This window comes from Rhinatrema bivittatum, chromosome 3, assembly GCF_901001135.1.
Source record: "Rhinatrema bivittatum chromosome 3, aRhiBiv1.1, whole genome shotgun sequence".
NCBI classification, from domain to species: domain Eukaryota; kingdom Metazoa; phylum Chordata; class Amphibia; order Gymnophiona; family Rhinatrematidae; genus Rhinatrema; species Rhinatrema bivittatum.
In genome coordinates this window covers 250,398,598-250,416,588 of record NC_042617.1, presented here as the reverse complement: position 1 = coordinate 250,416,588, position 17,991 = coordinate 250,398,598, and the positions used below count along the sequence as shown (strand labels likewise).

At 47.1% G+C, this 17,991-nt stretch overlaps 1 protein-coding gene across 1 annotated transcript in view; it reads left to right on the top strand.

Annotated features, from left to right (window-relative positions):
* Positions 1-17,991, top strand: part of LOC115087343 (zinc finger protein 135-like) — a 77,896-nt gene that overhangs the window by 40,127 nt on the left and 19,778 nt on the right. The window contains exons 5-6 of the mRNA XM_029594445.1: positions 117-245; positions 1,064-1,171. Coding sequence (XP_029450305.1) covers positions 117-245; positions 1,064-1,171 — 237 coding nt within the window. The remainder of the gene's footprint in view (positions 1-116; positions 246-1,063; positions 1,172-17,991) is intronic.

Sequence of the window (17,991 nt, the reverse complement as noted above, 5' to 3'; positions counted from 1 at the left end):
TCTTGCTTAACTTTGCACTGCTGGCACTGCCTTGAAAGCAGCAGAATTCTGAGCTCACTTCCAAACATAGGTGCTAGGGAAACATTTCTTAACATAATTATCTTTTCCCATAACAGGCTCCCCCAAAGTCGAACCTGACATTTTAATTCGATTTAAGCAAGAAGGAATTGGGATTGAGATCCAGGAATCTGAGGACAGAAGAAACCTGACCGTCACAGGCGCATGTGAGGAACTGTGTGAAACAGGTGATGTAGCTTGGATTAAAGCTGATGATGGTCTGATCCAAACACTTCTTACAGGAAAAACGCCTCCTACAGACCAGACACAGCAAGAATGAAGCATTATAATCAAGACTCCTAACTTCTTATCTTTTCTGTGTAGACACATATTTTTTAAATTCTATTTCCATTCGTTTTGGTTTTCTCTTTTCCTTTTCATATCTCTTTGTTTTTGCCTTTCATTCCCATCTTTCATCTCTTCCCAATGGCACCTCCTCTTCTCCCCTGTCCAGTCTTTTCCTGCAGGATCTCCTGTTTTCTCTCTCTCTTCCCATGTCTTCCTGTCCCTTTACCTCATCCTTTTCACCAGCTATTGCCTCCCATCCCCTATGATTTTTGCATCCTTCTGCCGTCCCTCACTGCTGCCCCACTATGCTTTCCCTTCCTCCCTCCCAGCAGCAGGAGGTTGGTTTTGATATTTGGGAGCCCTGCAGTGCTGGCAGCTTGTGGGAGGAAGGCAGGCGGCCCCCATTGGAATCAAATGGAGAAAAGGAGGCAGGATAACCCCCTGCAGACAAAAGCAGGAGTGAGGGAGGTGGGAATCCAAAAGAAACGGAATAATCTGCAGCTATTTCCATTATTTTGGTATTATGGGAATCTGTGTGCATTCATTGTCATGGTTCCTTTTCATAGCTACAGAGGGTCTTTAACTCCTTCCACCAGGAGACTTACATTTTCAGAGCTCAAAGGATAGCCATCATCTCATGTTTAGCCAAATGTTACTTTTCTTGGGTCATTGTCCAAGGCTGTTTAAAAACTGAAGACATTTTCCCATTTTTTAACAGGCACCAGAGGTTACATTCCAGACCCCACATTAGAGATCCTGAAAATTGAGGAACCTCACATCTGCCAGCAGCTGGAGGGAGGAGAGGAGGAAACTGATACCAACAGTGGTGAGCAAAATATTCCTTTATAATGAAATACTTTCTGTATACTGAGGAATATCGATTCCAATACAAGATACTTTCTTTAATCTACAAAATTACAAATAGAAACGATACAAATTGGATCGGTACAGCATTACAGCTGCACACACCCTTGAGACCCCTTAGATCATCAAATAAAGGATTTTTAAGGGTACTTTCACTACGATCTGCACACCTCAGTGAAGTCCATGACAGCAATTTCAATAGCTGGCCCTAGACTGTGGAGTACCTTGCCTGACGATCTATAGATGGCTAAAGATATAAAAATCTTCAAAAGGATTTGAAGACTTGGCTGTTTAAATTAGCTTTTCAAACTGTGGCCAGGCCCTCTTACCCTTTGCTGCCTAATCCAGCGTCTGGCTCCACTTCCTTGTGGCGGTAGGCCGCCGACTCCGTCCTCAGGCCACCCCCGGTGCTCCTGATACTATGACTAGCTCCTGTGTTCTGCGGCAGGCCTCCCTGCGTGGCCTGCGGAGAGATGCTGCGGTCCAGCACCGCACCCCTCCGTAGGGGTGCGCACACAGCACTGTCTCTTTTAAAGGGCCTGCGGCGGGAACTTGACCACGGCCCTGGATGATGATGTCGCTGAAGCTCTGGTATATAAGGCCGAGCTCAGTTCATGTTAGTCACCTTTGCAACAGGTCTCCATGCTGGTCGTGTGTTTCGTTGCCTCCTGGTGATTCCTTCGTGTTCCTGGTTCTTGTTTCCTTTGAGTTCCTGTTCCTGGTTTCGTTTTCTCCGTTCCTGTGTTTCCTGCTACCCAGCCTATTCCTATGGACTGATCTCCTGGACCCGACTTCTGCTTTGCCTGACCACACTACTGATCATCTCCTAGCCCAGACCTCTGCTTTGCCTGACCATGCTACTGATCATCTCCTAGTCCAGACTTCTGCTTTGCTTGACTACTCTACTGATCATCTCCTGGTCCAGATCTCTGCTTCATCTAACTATGCTGTTGCTTCTCTTCTGGATTTGACCTCAGCCTTGCCTTGCCACCGCTCCTTGATTGCTGCCTGCCCTGACTCCAGCTTGTTCTACGATGCCTCTACTGTCTACGTCCTGGACTTGGCCTTTCAAGCTTTGGCCTGTTCATGCTCGGGCGCCCCCTGTCAGACTTTGGTTCCTATTGGCGCCTTGGTCTCCGGGACTCCGCCTCGTCCAGTTCAGACTCTTCAGTTCTGCTGTTGCTGCCTCTGGGCTGACCTCTTCATCTTCTCATCGATGACCACATACAGAGACCCACCTAACTCCAACTGGCCCTGGTACCCAAAGGCTCAACCCGCGGGGAACGAGGGCTGGTATTGGCGAAGCTCCAGCCGGCCTCCGTCAGTCAGGCCACTCCGCCTGCCGACGGTGGGGACCCGTAGGATCCTTCCTACGGGTCACGTCAACCCCACCTCAGCTCTAGGGTCCGCCTCCAGCACAACAGGTTGCAAAGGCCATGGACTCGGCTGAGCCGTGTGCCCTCCAGGCTATTCCTGACCTGGTTTCAAAGGTACAAGAACAGCAACGATTTCTTGAGGCACTGGCCTCCTCCATCAAGCATCTGCACTCCCGGCTTGATGCCCAATTCGGTAATCCAGTTCCAGCACCGGGTTCCTCCCAACAACAGCAGTCACCCTCTCTACCTCCAGGGCCTTGCTGGCTCTACCAGCTCCGCCTCACTTCAATGGTGACTCCAAGCTCTGCAGAGGGTTTATCAACCAATGCTACATGCAGTTTGCTCTGCAGCCCTCCACCTTCCAAGATGAACTTATAAAGGTCACCTTTATCCTATCTCGTCTGGAGGAGAAGGCATTGGCCTGGGCCTCGCCCTTATGGGAGCACTCGGATTTGCTCCTGCAAGAATTATCTCGATTTGTGGCTGTATTTCATCGGACCTTCGACAACCCTGGGTGGCATGCTGTGGCAAGTGCTAATCTGCTTCACCTTTGACAAGGCCAAAGGAGCCTGTTTGACTACACAATTGAATTTCAGACCTTAGCTAACGAGCTCTCTTGGCAGGAAGACTGCCCACGAGCTATTTACCTGGATAGAATATCTCCGCAGCTGAAGGATGAATTGGCAGCTTGGGAGCTCCCTCCCTCATTTGAGGATCTTATCGATCTGACTGGCCGAATTGACCATAGTCTCCAAGAGCACCATCAGGAGACTCAGATGCCCAGAGAGACCATTCGGGTACGCTCCCGCTCACCACTGACCACCAGCACTGCCACAGGGAGGGTCCCTCTTGTGGCCAAAGCGGAAGAACCCATGCAGTTGAGCCATGGGAGGCTGTCCCCGGAAGAGCGCCTCCGGCGGAGACAGTCAGGCCTATGTCTGTATTGTGGAGCACCTGACCACCGACTACAAACCTGCCCGGTCCGTCCGGGAAACTACCCGGCCTAAGTTCAGTAGGGGTCCTGAACTTGGGCACTACCTCACCAGCCCCTCAACTATCCTTACCTGTTACACTGACCTGGGATTCCCGACCTTCCCAATCCTTGCTCTGGTGGATTTCTGAGCAGGATGAAATTTTATTCTCAAGGATCGAGTTCAGCTACTGGGTATTGATACGTGCCCCTTGTGTATTGCATCGATTTATGGTGAGCCATTACCTGGCCGAATCTTTTTGACTACAGAGCCAGTTCGTCTTCTCACTGGCACCCTCCATGTTGAAGAAATTGTTCTGGAAAAATAGATTCACCCGGTAGTCCTAGGACTACCTTGGCTCCAACGTCGTTCCCACCCCCCCTCCCCCCCAATTTGACTGGGGGTTGCTCCAGCTGGTGGAGTGGAGTCCAACCTGGCACCAGACTTGCTACAGACCTCCTACATTTCCTCTGGCCACCACCTCTTCTGGCATTCCAGCTCCTTATGCAGACTTTGAAGATGTCTTCTCAAAGCAGAAGGCAGACATCCTGCCACCTCTTCGGAGGTTTGATTGTCCCATAGAATTCTTGCCTGGAACCACACCTCCTCAAAGGCGGACCTACCTGCTATCACTACCAGAGACTAAAGCTATGACGGAGTATATCTGAGAGAACCTTGCTAAAGGTTTCATTCGACCATCAACTTCTCCCGCCGGAGCAGGATTTTTCTTCGTCACGAAGAAAGATGGATCCTTAAGGCTGTGTATCGATTACCGTGGCTTGAATGCCATCACTCGTAAAGACAAGTATCCGTTGCCCTTGATCTCAGAACTGTTCAACCATTTACAAGGAGCCTCCATCTTTACCAAATTGGATTTACGTGGAGCCTACAACTTAGTGCGTATCTGCCCCGAAGATATCTGGGAAACACCAGAGACAGGCATTTAACACCAGAGACAGGCATTACGAATATCTGGTGATGCCCTTCGGCCTTTGTAATGCTCCAGCAGTATTTCAACGGATGATTAATGAGATCTTCAGCGACCTCTTGTACGGCAAAGTTGTAGCATACTTTGACAATATCCTTGTCTTTTCTAAGGATCTTGCTACGCATCGTGCAGATGTTTGCACGGTCCTTCAACGTCTCCGTGAGAACCATCTCTTTGCAAAGTTGGACAAGTGCCTTTTTGAAAAGTCCAGTTTGCCCTTCCTGGGGTATATAATCTCGCAACAAGGATTCTCCATGGATCCTGAAAAATTAAAGGAATCCAAGATTGGCCTCGACCCGTAGGCCTTAAAGCATTGGAACAATTCCTTGGATTTACAAACTATTACTGCCATTTCATTTCCCATTATTCGACCTTGGCGGCTCCTCTCACTGCGTTGACCTATAAGGGACAAGATACCAGGAACTGGACTGGCAATCAATCCTTGTTGCCAACTTCATCAGTTCTGCTAAGGTCTCAGGCATCTCTCGAGGCGCCAGCTCTTCTTTCAACCAGGAGTTCAGGCCTTCAAAGAAAAGGGTCTTCTGGCATCTAGGGTCCCAATGTAATTCAGAAGCCAATGTCTTGAATTCAATGGCAAAGTCTGGTAAAGGTTTATTACCTTGTTTTAGATGAATGAATGTTGATCCTGCTGTTGAATACCGGGCAGGGTCATTGAACACTCACTTGAACAGTTCAAGAAACCCAGCAAAATCATTCAGAATAGGGTCATTTCTCTCCCACAGCGGTGAGGCCCAAGCCAACGCTCATCCATCCAGATACGACAGGATATAGGTGGTCTTGGTATACGCTGTAGGAAAATGATTAGATTGCAGAGAAAAGTGCATGCAACATTGATTGATAAATCCTCTACATTTCCAAACTTCCCCCGAGAAGCGTGTTGGAGCAGATAGAGGTACCGTAGTCTTGGCCGTCACTTCTGGCAGTGTAACTTCTTTACCTGCGGTAGTAGGAGTATTCATCTGTGCGTTTAACTGGTTAAAGTCCACAGTCAGGTTATCCAACGAATTCTGTTGTTCGGAGAATCGCTGGGCCAAGCCTGGAATAGCCTGCAAGGTGGTGAGCTGAGCCGAATCCATGGAGTTAGCAACCTGTTATGGTTTTGAGGTGTTGGAGTGGATTCTTGGGTACTGCAGCGATGGCCACTCCCACAGGGAGGAGCCCAGTGGGGAACCGCAGTACTAAGCTAGACTCTATACACGCAGACACAGAGAATTGGTATTTATTATACAGCTTGATGGTACTGCCCAGGAGGTGGCAGTAGTGAGGTAATCCAGTAGAAGTAGTCCAGCAGTAGTCCCTGGTCTCAGCAGGGAAGACCAGTCCCATACTTGGATAGATGGTAGACAGCGCAGAGTTGTGGAGGAAGTCCCAGATGCAGGCTCCCAGCGCTGAGCTGAAGATGAGACAGACTGACAAGGTTAGATTACACACTGAAGTAGATAGCTGTAGTGATAGATATCCTGGCAGGCAGAAGTAATGAATTGTAGGCACCTTGGTAGGGAGAGCAGGCCCTCGAGGAGCGAGTACCCGGTATCCCAGATAGGTACCTGAAAGAAAGCATAAGGGCCCCTGAGATGAATGACCCCGAAGGGTAGAGAGAGCTTGCAGCAGTAGCACGGAAGCGGCAGAGCAGCTTAGACCGGAGGCATTCCAATCCTTGCTAACTCAGTTTGTTAGCAAAGGAAGGGCAGGCTAAATTCCCGGATGGCGTGACGTCACTCAAGGGGGACGTCCCCAAGGTTCCCGCCATGACGTGGATAAAGACGTGGGTGGCGTGTGCACGCACACCCTAGGAGGCCCTCAGGAGAAACATGGAGAACACCGTCGCCATTACCGTTCCGGGGATGCTGGAGGGAGCGGCATGTAGACGCAGCAGCAGCCATCTTCCCAAGGCTTGAGGAGAGAGAAGGAAGAAAGGTGAGGCACAGAGGTTGAAGCCGTCTGAGACCGACGGACGCAACAACATTCCTTAGAAACTAGCCTATGTAATGAAAATAACATCACACAATTGCATTAAATTCAAGACAGCTATTGGAACATTAGGTCATTAGTTTTGGATATGTCTAAAGATACGTCAGCTCTGGAAGTCTGTTGTAATTACATTCCACAGGTCACTGGCATATTAATCAAATTGCATTTGATTCAAGTAAGAGGACATTTTATACGTCTCATTTACAATCTTCACTTAATCATCCTCGGGAACTATTTGCAAAAGTCCATGACTTGTCTCAATCGTCTTGTAGTTCTATGGTTAATATTGCCATAAATAGTGAATCCTTTGCCACCTCATGTCTGGATAAAAACTTCTTTGTCAACATCTGCTTGCCCTACAATAGTTAAGGATGTATTGCTTGAATCTGAAACCAAGAGTTGTTGTTGGAATGATTTCGAGTGTTTAGGTTCTACAGAGGTAGAGGTGTCCCGTGTCCCTCAAATCTCTACAATCTTCATATTGTTCTCCCAGTCATTGTTCTATTGCTATTTTTCTTGAGTTGCAATTGTTGTTTTTTTTAGTTTATTAACTAACCTTTTAAATGTTTCTCTTACTCTGGGTGTTGTCCCCAATTACTGTAAACAGGCTATTGTAACTCTGGTCTTGAAGAAGCCTAATTTACCCACCAATTTAGTTAGCAGTTATAGACCTATTTCTAACATGCCTACACTTGTCAAATTGCTAGAAAAGCTTGTTTTGAAGCAACTCACCAAGGGGCCAATGCAATAAAGTCATGAAGAAAGCGAGCGCTGAACAGTCAGCGCCCGCTCTCTTAACGCGTCCCAGGCGCCGCCAAGGGGGGTACCATGCAATATTAAAATTAGGGGGTCGCGTTAGCAAGGAGGCACTAGGGTCACTTGTGCGACCCATGTGCATCCTTGCTAATGTGAACTTAATCGGTTTTCGTGACCGCCGTACGCCGTTCACGAAAAACGACGCTGAGTTTATCGGCGTCGGTTTTCCTTACCAGCAGACAGCCACGAAAACCGACGCCGATAAACCCAACGTTGGTTTTTATGACTATCGTTTGCCGCTAAGGGAAACCAATACCAAAAAACTCGGCATTGGTTTTCCTTAGTGGCGGACAGCTGTCACGAAAACCAATGCCGATAGACTCAGATTTGGTTTTCCTTAATGGCAAACGGTAGTCATGAAAACCGACGCTGGGTTTATCGGCGTTGGATTTCGTGGCTGTCTGCCGGTAAAGCAAACCGACGCCGATAAACTCGGCATTGATTTTCGTGATGGGTACGACTTCAATTTTTTTTTTAACTTTATTTCTTTTAATTTTCATCCTACTTAATATCACAACGATATTAAGTAAGAGACAGTACAGAAAAGCTGTTTTTTTCAATGCGGATAGCTATTAACACCTGCTGACAGTTAAATGTGCATCCGAGACGTACATTTTTTTTTTTGCATCTGGAGTGAATGCCTAATAGCCTCATTTACATGCATTTGCATGTGATGATCGCTATTAAATTCACTCTGCCTTGGACGCGCATTGAATATGCGCTAATCCCCTTATTGCATTACGGGATTCATTAGCGCCTATTCTACCCGTGTCCGACTGCAGGTTAACAGTGCGCTTGGCTCAGCACACCGTATTGCATCGGCCCCCAAGTTTGTTGATAGCAAGCATCTTCTACAATAAAATCAATATGATTTTCAAGCCAATTATAGTATAGAAACGTTACTACTGGCCCTATCACATTATATCTTGTTGCCGTCTCATCAAGGCTATTCTCTGATTCTGGTTTCTTTGGCCATCTTGGCCGCATTTGATTATTTATTTATTTATTTATTTATTTATTTAAAAGTGTTTGTATACCGTCTTTACAAACAGTGTTTAATCAAAATGGTTTACATAACTAAATAAAAAAACAAATGTAAATAAAGATTTAAATTTAAAAGAACATAAAGATTATCAAATTATAAAAGCTCAAAATTACAAAAATATATAATAAAAATAAAAATCTAAAACAATGAATAGTTTACATAAAAATAAATCAATATATAATAATGTTTGTGCCCTGTGTGATGGAGAAGTAGTTATGTTATTTAGTGTGATATATGGAAAGCAGATTGAAATAAATGTGTTTTTAGGGATTTTTTGAAGTGTTTGGAGTTGGATATGGATCTTAAAGAGTCTGGTAATGCGTTCCATAAGATTGGTCCAATGACAGAGAATGATCTTTTTCTGGTGATGTCAAGACGGACCTGTCTTGACATCACCAGATTATGTAGATCATTCCATCCTCTTGAGTCAATTGCATTCATTGGGCGTTGGAAGTACTAATTTTTCTTAGTTTCAATCGTATTTGCCGGGATGTCATTTTCAAGTCAAGATCAATCAATCTTTTTCCTCATGGAGGCCCTTGATAAGGGGGTTATGCGTTATCTTCTGTGTTGTTTAATCTTTACTTGCAGCCATTGTGTGCCATTATTTCATCGTTTGTGGATGAATTTAAAATTTATGCTGATGATATACAGCTTGTTTTATCAGTTAATACCCCAATAGGTCAGGTTTGGGATTGCATTGTGAAGTGTATTTCTGGTTATGATTTAAACAAAATGGTCTTACACTTAACCTGTCCAAAACAGAAACCTTGTGGTTAAGTAGACACCCAGCTCAAGTTGATCCACCAGTCATCTTTATTAATGGGATTTCTCTCAATTTTTCTTCTGTCATTCAAGATCTTGGCCTTATACTGGATTCTGCTTTTGGCTTAAAACCTCAGTTGCATTCTGTAATTAAGTCAGCTTTTTATAAGCTTTGGATTCTTCATCCCCTCAAATATTTGTCTCTGACTTTAGAACAATAATGCAAGTGTTCATCTTGACTACATTGGACATTGCAATTCGCTATATGCAGGATTGCCAAATTATATGATTATATGCAGCTGCCTGCTTACTTACCTTCTGTCCTATATGGGAGCATCTTTCAACCTGTGTTAATGCAGCTTTACTAACTTCTTGTTAAATACAGGATTCAGTTGAAACTTTTGACCCTTGTACACAAAGTTCTTTATTCTATTGGCTAATAAACTTGTAAAGCACTTTCCACCGCAGTCCTTAAGGTCTGCACATAAGGGTTCTTTTTCTTGTCCCTTCTGTTAAACCTACGTTTTCAGACTATCGCTCCAGGGCATTTGCTGTATCTGGACCCAGGTTATGGAACAAATTACCCATTGACCTGAGAACTCTTTCTGACTATAAATCTTTCAGAAAACAACTGAATGTTGCGCTTGGAGGTGTTCCCTTGTCCAGGAGCAGTGTAGGACTCTCCCTGGTCAGGCCCAGGGAGCACCTGCTCCCAGGGAGCGGAGCACCGGAGGAGAGAGAGGCTAGAACTAACTAACCATTAATAGAGCCTTAACTCACCATTAACAGACTCTCAGACTTTACCTCAACACGGTAAAATAACAACACGGCAAAACACCATAACCTAGCAAATACCAAAAATTTTGTAAATTTTGTTCGTTCTGTTAAACTTCCTATCGCCTTTTCTGCTCCCAGTTGTGTTATTTCCCTGTTTTATTGTAACTGCAACGTTTTTTAGTTCAACCACCTTTTAATGTTTTTTTATTGTATCTTCTTTTGACATCCCTTTGTTAATTGTAAACCGGCATGATGTGATACCTATCGTGAATGCCGGTATAGAAAAAACACAAATAAATAAAATAAAATAAATAGAAGGAGCTTCACCACTGGAAGCCCGCGGTTCCCCCGGGTGGAGCCCTTGGGGATCCGGGCCGCTTGGACTTAGGTGGGCCTCGCAGGGTCTCCCGGAGAGGAAGTAAAGACGTGTGCCCACCAGTAGCAAGGGAGCACAGTCGGAGTATCAGAGAAGGCCAATACAGCGTAGGCGATGGGAAGGCAAGGGACAGAGCCAGAATCAAGGAGTCATGGTCAATGGCAGCTGGGGTCAGGTTCCGAGGATCAGTCCGAGGGAAGTCAGCCAAAGCAGGAGTCAGATACCAGGAATCAGTCCGAGGGTAGTCAACGAAGCAGGGGTCAGGTTCCAGAGGTCAGATGAGGTCACGAAGGCAGGCAAAGGTCAGAATCCAGGCAGCGATCAGAATGGTCAATGAAGCAAGCAGAGATCAGTACCAGAGAGTCAGTCCGAAGGTACTGCCTGGGGAGACAGGGACAGACAGATGCTGGAACAGGAGGACGCTGGAATGAGGCTGGAACAGGACTGGAAAAAGGCTGGAACAAAACGGGAACAAGACTGTGAACACGGAGGCAAACTAGTACACATACAGTGCCGACCCGATTGCCAAGGCAAGGAAGTGCAGGCAGGAACTTCCTTAAGTAGTACATTCAATCAGAGCACGTCGCGGAGCTAGGACCCGCCCCTAGCCCTACAAGAGACCGGGCGGTCCGCACGCGCGCACGTAGGGGAGTGGCTGATGCCACGGAGGACGCCGAACTCTGGCGTGAGGCCTGGTGCGCAGTGGAAGGCCCGGCGACCGCCGCCGCGGGATGCCGAGGCCTGGAGGAGCTTGCGGCTGCCGCTGGGGAGGCAAACCTGTGACCTGCAGAGGAGCTAGCGAGGTGAGCAGGCCCATGCGTGAGCCGTGTGTGGATGGGGTGCACAACAGTACCCCCCCCCCCCCTTCTAGGCCTCCCTCTACATGGCCATGGTTTTTCAGCTTGAGTTCTGTGGCATGTCCTGAGGATCTCTTTATCAAGGATATTATGGGAAGGTTCCCATGTGTTCTCCTTGGCCCCATAACCCTCCCAAGATAAGAGGTATTCCCATGTACCTCGACGCCAACGGATGTCGAGGACCTCTCTTACCTGGAGCGTAGAATTGGGTTCAGTGGAGATCTGCGGATGCGAGGGATCTCTGCAAGAGGGCCAGGAGAGGACCAATGGCTTCAGAAGAGAGACATAGAATGTGTTGTGGATGCCCATGGCACGAGGTAGTTGAAGTTGGTAAGTCACTGCTCCCACTCTCCGGAGAACTGGAAACGGGACGATGAACATGGGTGCCAGGCGATGAATATGGGTGCCAGGCGATGAACATGGGTGCCAGGCGATGTGTCGGGTGCTTAACCACACCTTCTGACCAGGACGGAAGTGTAGAGCGGGATGTCTGTGGGCATCTGAAGTGCGCTTGGAGCACTCGGCGGCCTGAGTAAGGCGTTCTTTGACTTGATTCCATACCTGGCGAATGGTGTGGACAATGAATTGCGCGGCTGGAGAAGGAACAGTAAGAGGAACTGGTAGTGGCAACCGAGGTTGTCGCCCACAGAGAACGGTGATACATCGGTGGCAGCAGCGACATGGGTATTATGCGACATCTCAGCCCAGGGTAACAGGTCGGACCAGTTGTCCTGCTGGTCATTCACGTAGGAACAAAGAAATGTTTTCAAGGTATGGTTATTCCTTTCAGCTTGACCGTTGGCCTGTGGATGATAGGCCAACTTGAAATTCAAGGCAATGTTGAACTTTTTGCATAGAGAGCGCCAGTACCTTGCGGTGAACTCTGGTCCTCGTCGGATATGATTTCCTTTGGGAGTCCATGGAGTCGGAAGATATGTTTTAAAAACAACTTGGCTAATTCTGGGGCCGATGGAAGGCCAGGCAGGGGAATGAAGTGACCCATTTTCGAAAAACGGTCGATGATGACCCAGATCACGCTATTGTTCTGGAACGGAGGCAGGTCTGTGATGAAGTCCATTGAGATGCTGGACCATGGCTCGGTAGGTGCTGGAAGTGGTTGGAGTAGGCCCCAAGGCTGTCCGGTAGGTGGTTTCTGTTGGGCACAGACGGGACATGAATCCACGTAGTTACGATGATGGTCTTGCACCTATACTGGGCCACCAGTAATTCTCCGCAATATCTCTAGGGTCCTGTACGACCGGAAGTCCTGCCCAACTGAAATAATGAGCCCATTTCAGAACTCGTTCACGTAATCTACATGAAACGACAGTTTTTCCAACTGGAGTTGTAGTGGTCACGGCAAGGGATATGCAGGCAGGATCTATGATGTGCCTGGGAATATCAGGAACATCCTCTGGTTCGAAGGATCTTGATAGTGCATCAGAATGGAGAGTCTTGGAAGCTGGGTGATAGCCCAGTTCGAAATCGAACTGCTCGAAGAAGAGCGCCTGTCGGGCTTGTCTAGGGTTCAAGATTTGAGCTTCTTTAAGGTGCTCAAGATTCTTATGATCGGTGAAAATGGTAAATTTATGTTGCGCCCCTTCCAACCAGGGGCGCCACTCTTAGAGCACCAGCTTGACAGCTAGAAGTTCTCAGTCACCGACGGTGTAGTGTTGCTCTGTAGGAGAGAACTTCTGTGAATAGAATGAACATGGTATCAATTTACCCTTTGGAGAAAACTGTCTTAAGACTGCCCCAGCTCCGATTGCAGAGGTGTCGACTTCTACGACGAATGGGTATCTTTGGTCTGGGTGCTGTAGACAGGGACCAGAACAGAATGCTTCTTTTAGCGTTTGAAAAGCGGCTTGTGCTTTGGGAGTCCACACATGAGTGTTAGCCACTTTCTTGGTCATGGCGGTGAGCGGAGCAGCTAGGGTAGAGTAATTGGCAATGAAGCTCCTGTAATAGTAAAGCCAAGGAAGCATTGTAAGGCCCGTAGGCCAACTGGCTGGGGCCAGTCCTGGATGCCCTGGACTTTCTCTGGATCCATGGAGAATCCTTGATCGGATATGATATATCCTAGGAAGGGTAAACGGTTTCACTCAAAGAGGCACTTTTCTAATTTGGTATAAAGATGATTTTCTCTTAGGCTTTGAAGTACGATCCTAACATGATCTCGGTGGGATTCAAGGTCCTTGGAAAAGATCAAGATGTCAGGTAGCAATCCAGATAGGGTGGTCAACCAAGACGGAGGCGGCTGGAGATACTTGACGTAGGCATGTTTTCTGCCATTTGGAACCCCACTGCACCAACTGCAGGGAATGCCAATCGAATTGGGGTTCGTGGTCCTGGAGCCAGGGCAGCCCCAGGATGACTGGATGTGTGGAGTGTTTTAACACATAGAAGGACATCTCCTCATGGAGAATGTCCATGGTAAGATGAATGGCCATTGTTTGATGGGTGATGAGCCCTGGAAGATGTTCTCCTTTGATGGAGTCAATACGAAGGCTCACCTCTAGTGGCTGGAGAGGAATGTTCAGAAGCTTGACAATGTCATCCATGATGAAGCTGCCACTTGCCCAGCTTGCCCAGCTTGGTCTATGGCCGCCGCCATTTTGCGCCGCCATTTTGCAAAATGGCGGCGCAGAATGGCGCCGGCTGAAGACAACACGATTCAATTGCAGGAGACCGTTCCGGACCGCCGCTGGACCCCCAGGTAATTTAAGGCATTTGGGGGGTGGGTTCGGGAGGGTGGGGGATTTAATTTAAAGGGTCGGGGGTGGGTTTTAGGGTGTTTTAGTGTGCCGGTTTTCCTGCCCTCCCCCTTCCCCCGATTTACGATTTTTTAACGATAAATTGGGGGAATTGGTATTGTATCGTGGCCCTAATGATTTTTGACGATTTAAAATATATCGGACGATATTTTAAATCGTCAAAAAAACGATTCACATCCCTAGTATAGTTAGAGTGCAAATTGCATGAAGTACTGATTGAGGAAGCCACTGCAGAAGCGTGGGTCCCCATTGTATCAAGGAGGTGCAGGGAGCACCAAGGATGCTTTGGGTAGCATAGAGGCCGATAGACCCACGGGATTGGCCAGAGCTGTATCTTGCAACTGGGAACGAAGCTCTTCCACCGAAGAGGCTTGCAATTACAAGGCTCTGTGATGTTCTTGGACTGTTGCGGCCAAACCCGGTAGGGCCCTGGAGGATGGAGACTCCGCCAAGCCCATGGCCTTGGTAACCTATTGCGCTTGGAGGTGGACCCTTGTCCTGGAGCAGTGCAGGACGGCTCCCTGGTCGGGCCCAGGGAGCACCTGCCCCCAGGGGGCAGAGCACAGGAGGAGACAGAGACTAGAAGGAGCTTCACCACTGGAAGCCCGCGGTCCCCCCGGGTGGAGTCCTTGGGGACCCGGGCCACTTGGACTTAGGTGGGCCTCGCAGGGTCTCCCGGAGAGGAAGTAAAGAGGTGTGCCCACCAATAACAGGGGAGCATGGTCGGTCACTAGACTGTAGGCCTGGAGTATCAGAGAAGGCCAATACAGCGTAGGCATTGACAAGGCAAGGGACAGAGCCAGAATCAAGGAGGCGTGGTCAATGGCAGCCGGGGTCAGGTTCTAAGGATCAGTCCGAGGTAAATCAGCCAAAGCAGGAGTCAGATACCAGGAATCAGTCCGAGGGAAGTCAATGAAGCAGGGGTCAGGTTCCAGAGGTCAGACGAGGTCACGAAGGCAGGCAAAGGTCAGAATCCAGGCAGCGATCAGAATGGTCAATGAAGCAAGCAGAGGTCAGTACCAGAGAGTCAGTCTGAAGATACCTCTTGGGGAGACAGGGACAGACAGACGTTGGAACAGGAGGACGCTGGAACAAGACTGGAACAAGACTGTGAACACGGAGGCAAACTAGTATAAATACAGTACCGACCCAATTGCCAAGGCAAGGAAGTGCAGGCAGGAACTTCCTTAAGTAGTATGTTCAATCAGAGCATGCCATGGAGCTAGGACCCACCCCTGACCCTACAAGAGACTGAGTAGTCCACACGCGCGCGTAGGGGCATGTTTGACACGACGCAGGACACCAAACTCAGGCGTGAGGCCTGGTGCGCAGTGGAAGGCCCGGCGACCGCTGCCACAGGACACCATGGTCCGGAGGAGCTCGTGGCTGCCGCTGGGGAGGCCGTGACCTGCAGAGGAGCTAGTGAGGTGAGCAGGCCCCTGCACGTGCCGAGTGCGGACGGGGTGCGCAACACTGAAAGTGCACCTTTTTCATATGACTTTTATTTGGTGATTATGATGTGTTTTTGTTTTAATATGATAATGTATTGTTAGAAATTTTTAACACTTAGCACAGATTTTTCAGCTATAGCCAGTATAGAAAAGCATGTAAATAAATAAAAATAAATTAATACTGTTTCAACAGAGAGTAATTCTTTTCGACAATTTGAAGAGTTGCTGTTGGTCAAAAATTTGTTAGACGTTGGATCATAAAGTTCTGACGCTGGCAAAAAAAACCATTACATTGCTGGTTGGGAATTAGGAATCAGGTTCATTATATGTAAGGGTGAGAGATATGTAGAATAGACTGATTTTTAAAGGAAGAGAAAAACCTTTTTGAATACTTGAAGTTTATATTCTGCTTTGTGGCACTTCAAACTGGATTATGTTCAGGTACTAAAGTTATTTCTCTGGTACTCACAGGGCTTACAATCTAATTTTGACCCTCAGACAATGGAGGGTAAAGTGACTTGCCTAAGGTCACAAGGAGTGATAGGGAGATTTGAACTTTTGTTTTGCGGGGTTATAATTTGCTGCTCTAAGGTAAGGAGTGGAGGCTACTCCTCCACTCCTTACCAACCTTTTCCATACAGAGCACTGTGTCTAATGTTTAGTGATTAGTGCTGTAAAGCTAATGACATGACTACTGCAGATCCAGCAATGAGGGATGTGGATAGTGCTAAGGAATAACTACTGGGTAATATGCTGTTTGAAGAAGGGGGTGGAGGGGAGAGACAGACTGGAAAATTGGGCATCAAAATGGCAGATGAAATTTAATGTGGATAAGAGCAAGGTGATGCATATAGGGAAAAATAACCCAGGCTATAGTTACACAATGTTGGGTTCCATATTAGGTGCTACAACCCAAGAAAGAGATCTAGGTGTCATAGTGGATAACACATTGAAATCGTCGGTTCAGTGTGCTGCGGCAGTCAAAAAGCAAACAGAATGTTGGGAATTATTAGAAAGGGAATGGTGAATAAAACAGAAAATGTCATAATGCCTCTGTATCGCTCCATGGTGAGACTGCACCTTGAATACTGTGTACAATTCTGGTCGCCGCATCTCAAAAAAGATATAATTGCGATAGAGAAGGTACAGAGAAGGGCAACCAAAATGATAAGGGGAATGGAACAACTCCCCTATGAGGAAAGACTAAAGAGGTTAGGACTTTTCAGCTTGGAGAAGAGACGGCTGAGGGGGGATATGATAGAGGTGTTTAAAATCATGAGAGGTCTAGAACGGGTAGATGTGAATCGGTTATTTACTCTTTCGGATAATAGAAAGACTAGGGGGCACTCCATGAAGTTAGCATGTGGCACATTTAAAACTAATCGGAGAAAGTTCTTTTTTACTCAACGCACAATTAAACTCTGGAATTTGTTGCCAGAGGATGTGGTTAGTGCAGTTAGTATAGCTGTGTTTAAAAAAGGATTGGATAAGTTCTTGGAGGAGAAGTCCATTACCTGCTATTAATTAAGTTGACTTAGAAAATAGCCACTGCTATTCTAGCAACAGTAACATGGAATAGACTTAGTTTTTGGGTACTTGCCAGGTTTTTATGGCCTGGATTGGCCACTGTTGGAAACAGGATGCTGGGCTTGATGGACCCTTTGTCTGATCCAGTATGGCATGTTCTTATGTTCTTTAATAAAATTGTTGAGACAAATGTACACCAGGGATCCTGATCCTTTATTGTATTTCAGTATTTGTAAGTATACATTGTCTTGAAACCAATAAAAGAAATGTAAACATAAAATGTTACTGTAAATTGCTTCATGTTTCATGATTTACATAAACCCACCAGCAATGAAAATTGTGACTATACTTTCTCCAAGTGCTGTAAAGTCCTTATGTTATTTCACCATGGCTAAAGCAAGCCACACTCCATGAAGAAGGGCCTTGCTGGCCTGACTCCTTCCTGACTCTTCCCTGAGTCCCATCTCCATCAGGTGCCTCCCCCGATCAGATAGCTTCCTCAAATACCTACCACTCTCATCCCATTCCCAGCCTATCTTCCTGCTCAACCCTTCCCCAGTCCCTCCCATTGCCCCTCTGTTCTCACTCCTTCTCCACTGTCTTGTTCTGTCTTTCAACCCTTCCCCAGCCCTTATCTACTTTCTTTTGCCTCTCATCCCCTCACAAGCTTATGCTGCTTTCCTGTTATTCATCCTCTCCCCTTGCCCCAGTCCATTTCATATGTCTGTTATCTACTACCCCGTTTCCCATTCCTCCTCTTTCTCACTCATCTCTTCCCCTCTCTTCTGCCTCTCACCAATCCTCTGGATCTTCACATCATCTCTTGCTTTTTCTCCATCTTTCAGCCCTCATTTCACATCCCACTGCTAATTCCCCCTAGCTGCATATCATGTACCCATCTCACACCACCTGCTCCCTGTCCCACACATCCTCATTCATAATGCCAGTTCCTAGTCTATCATTTTCCATAATCACACCCCAGTCCCACCAACTCCAACCTTCATTCACCCAATCCCCCAGTCATCACTGACCTCCTAATTGCTGCTCTCCATGCACACCCATCCTTA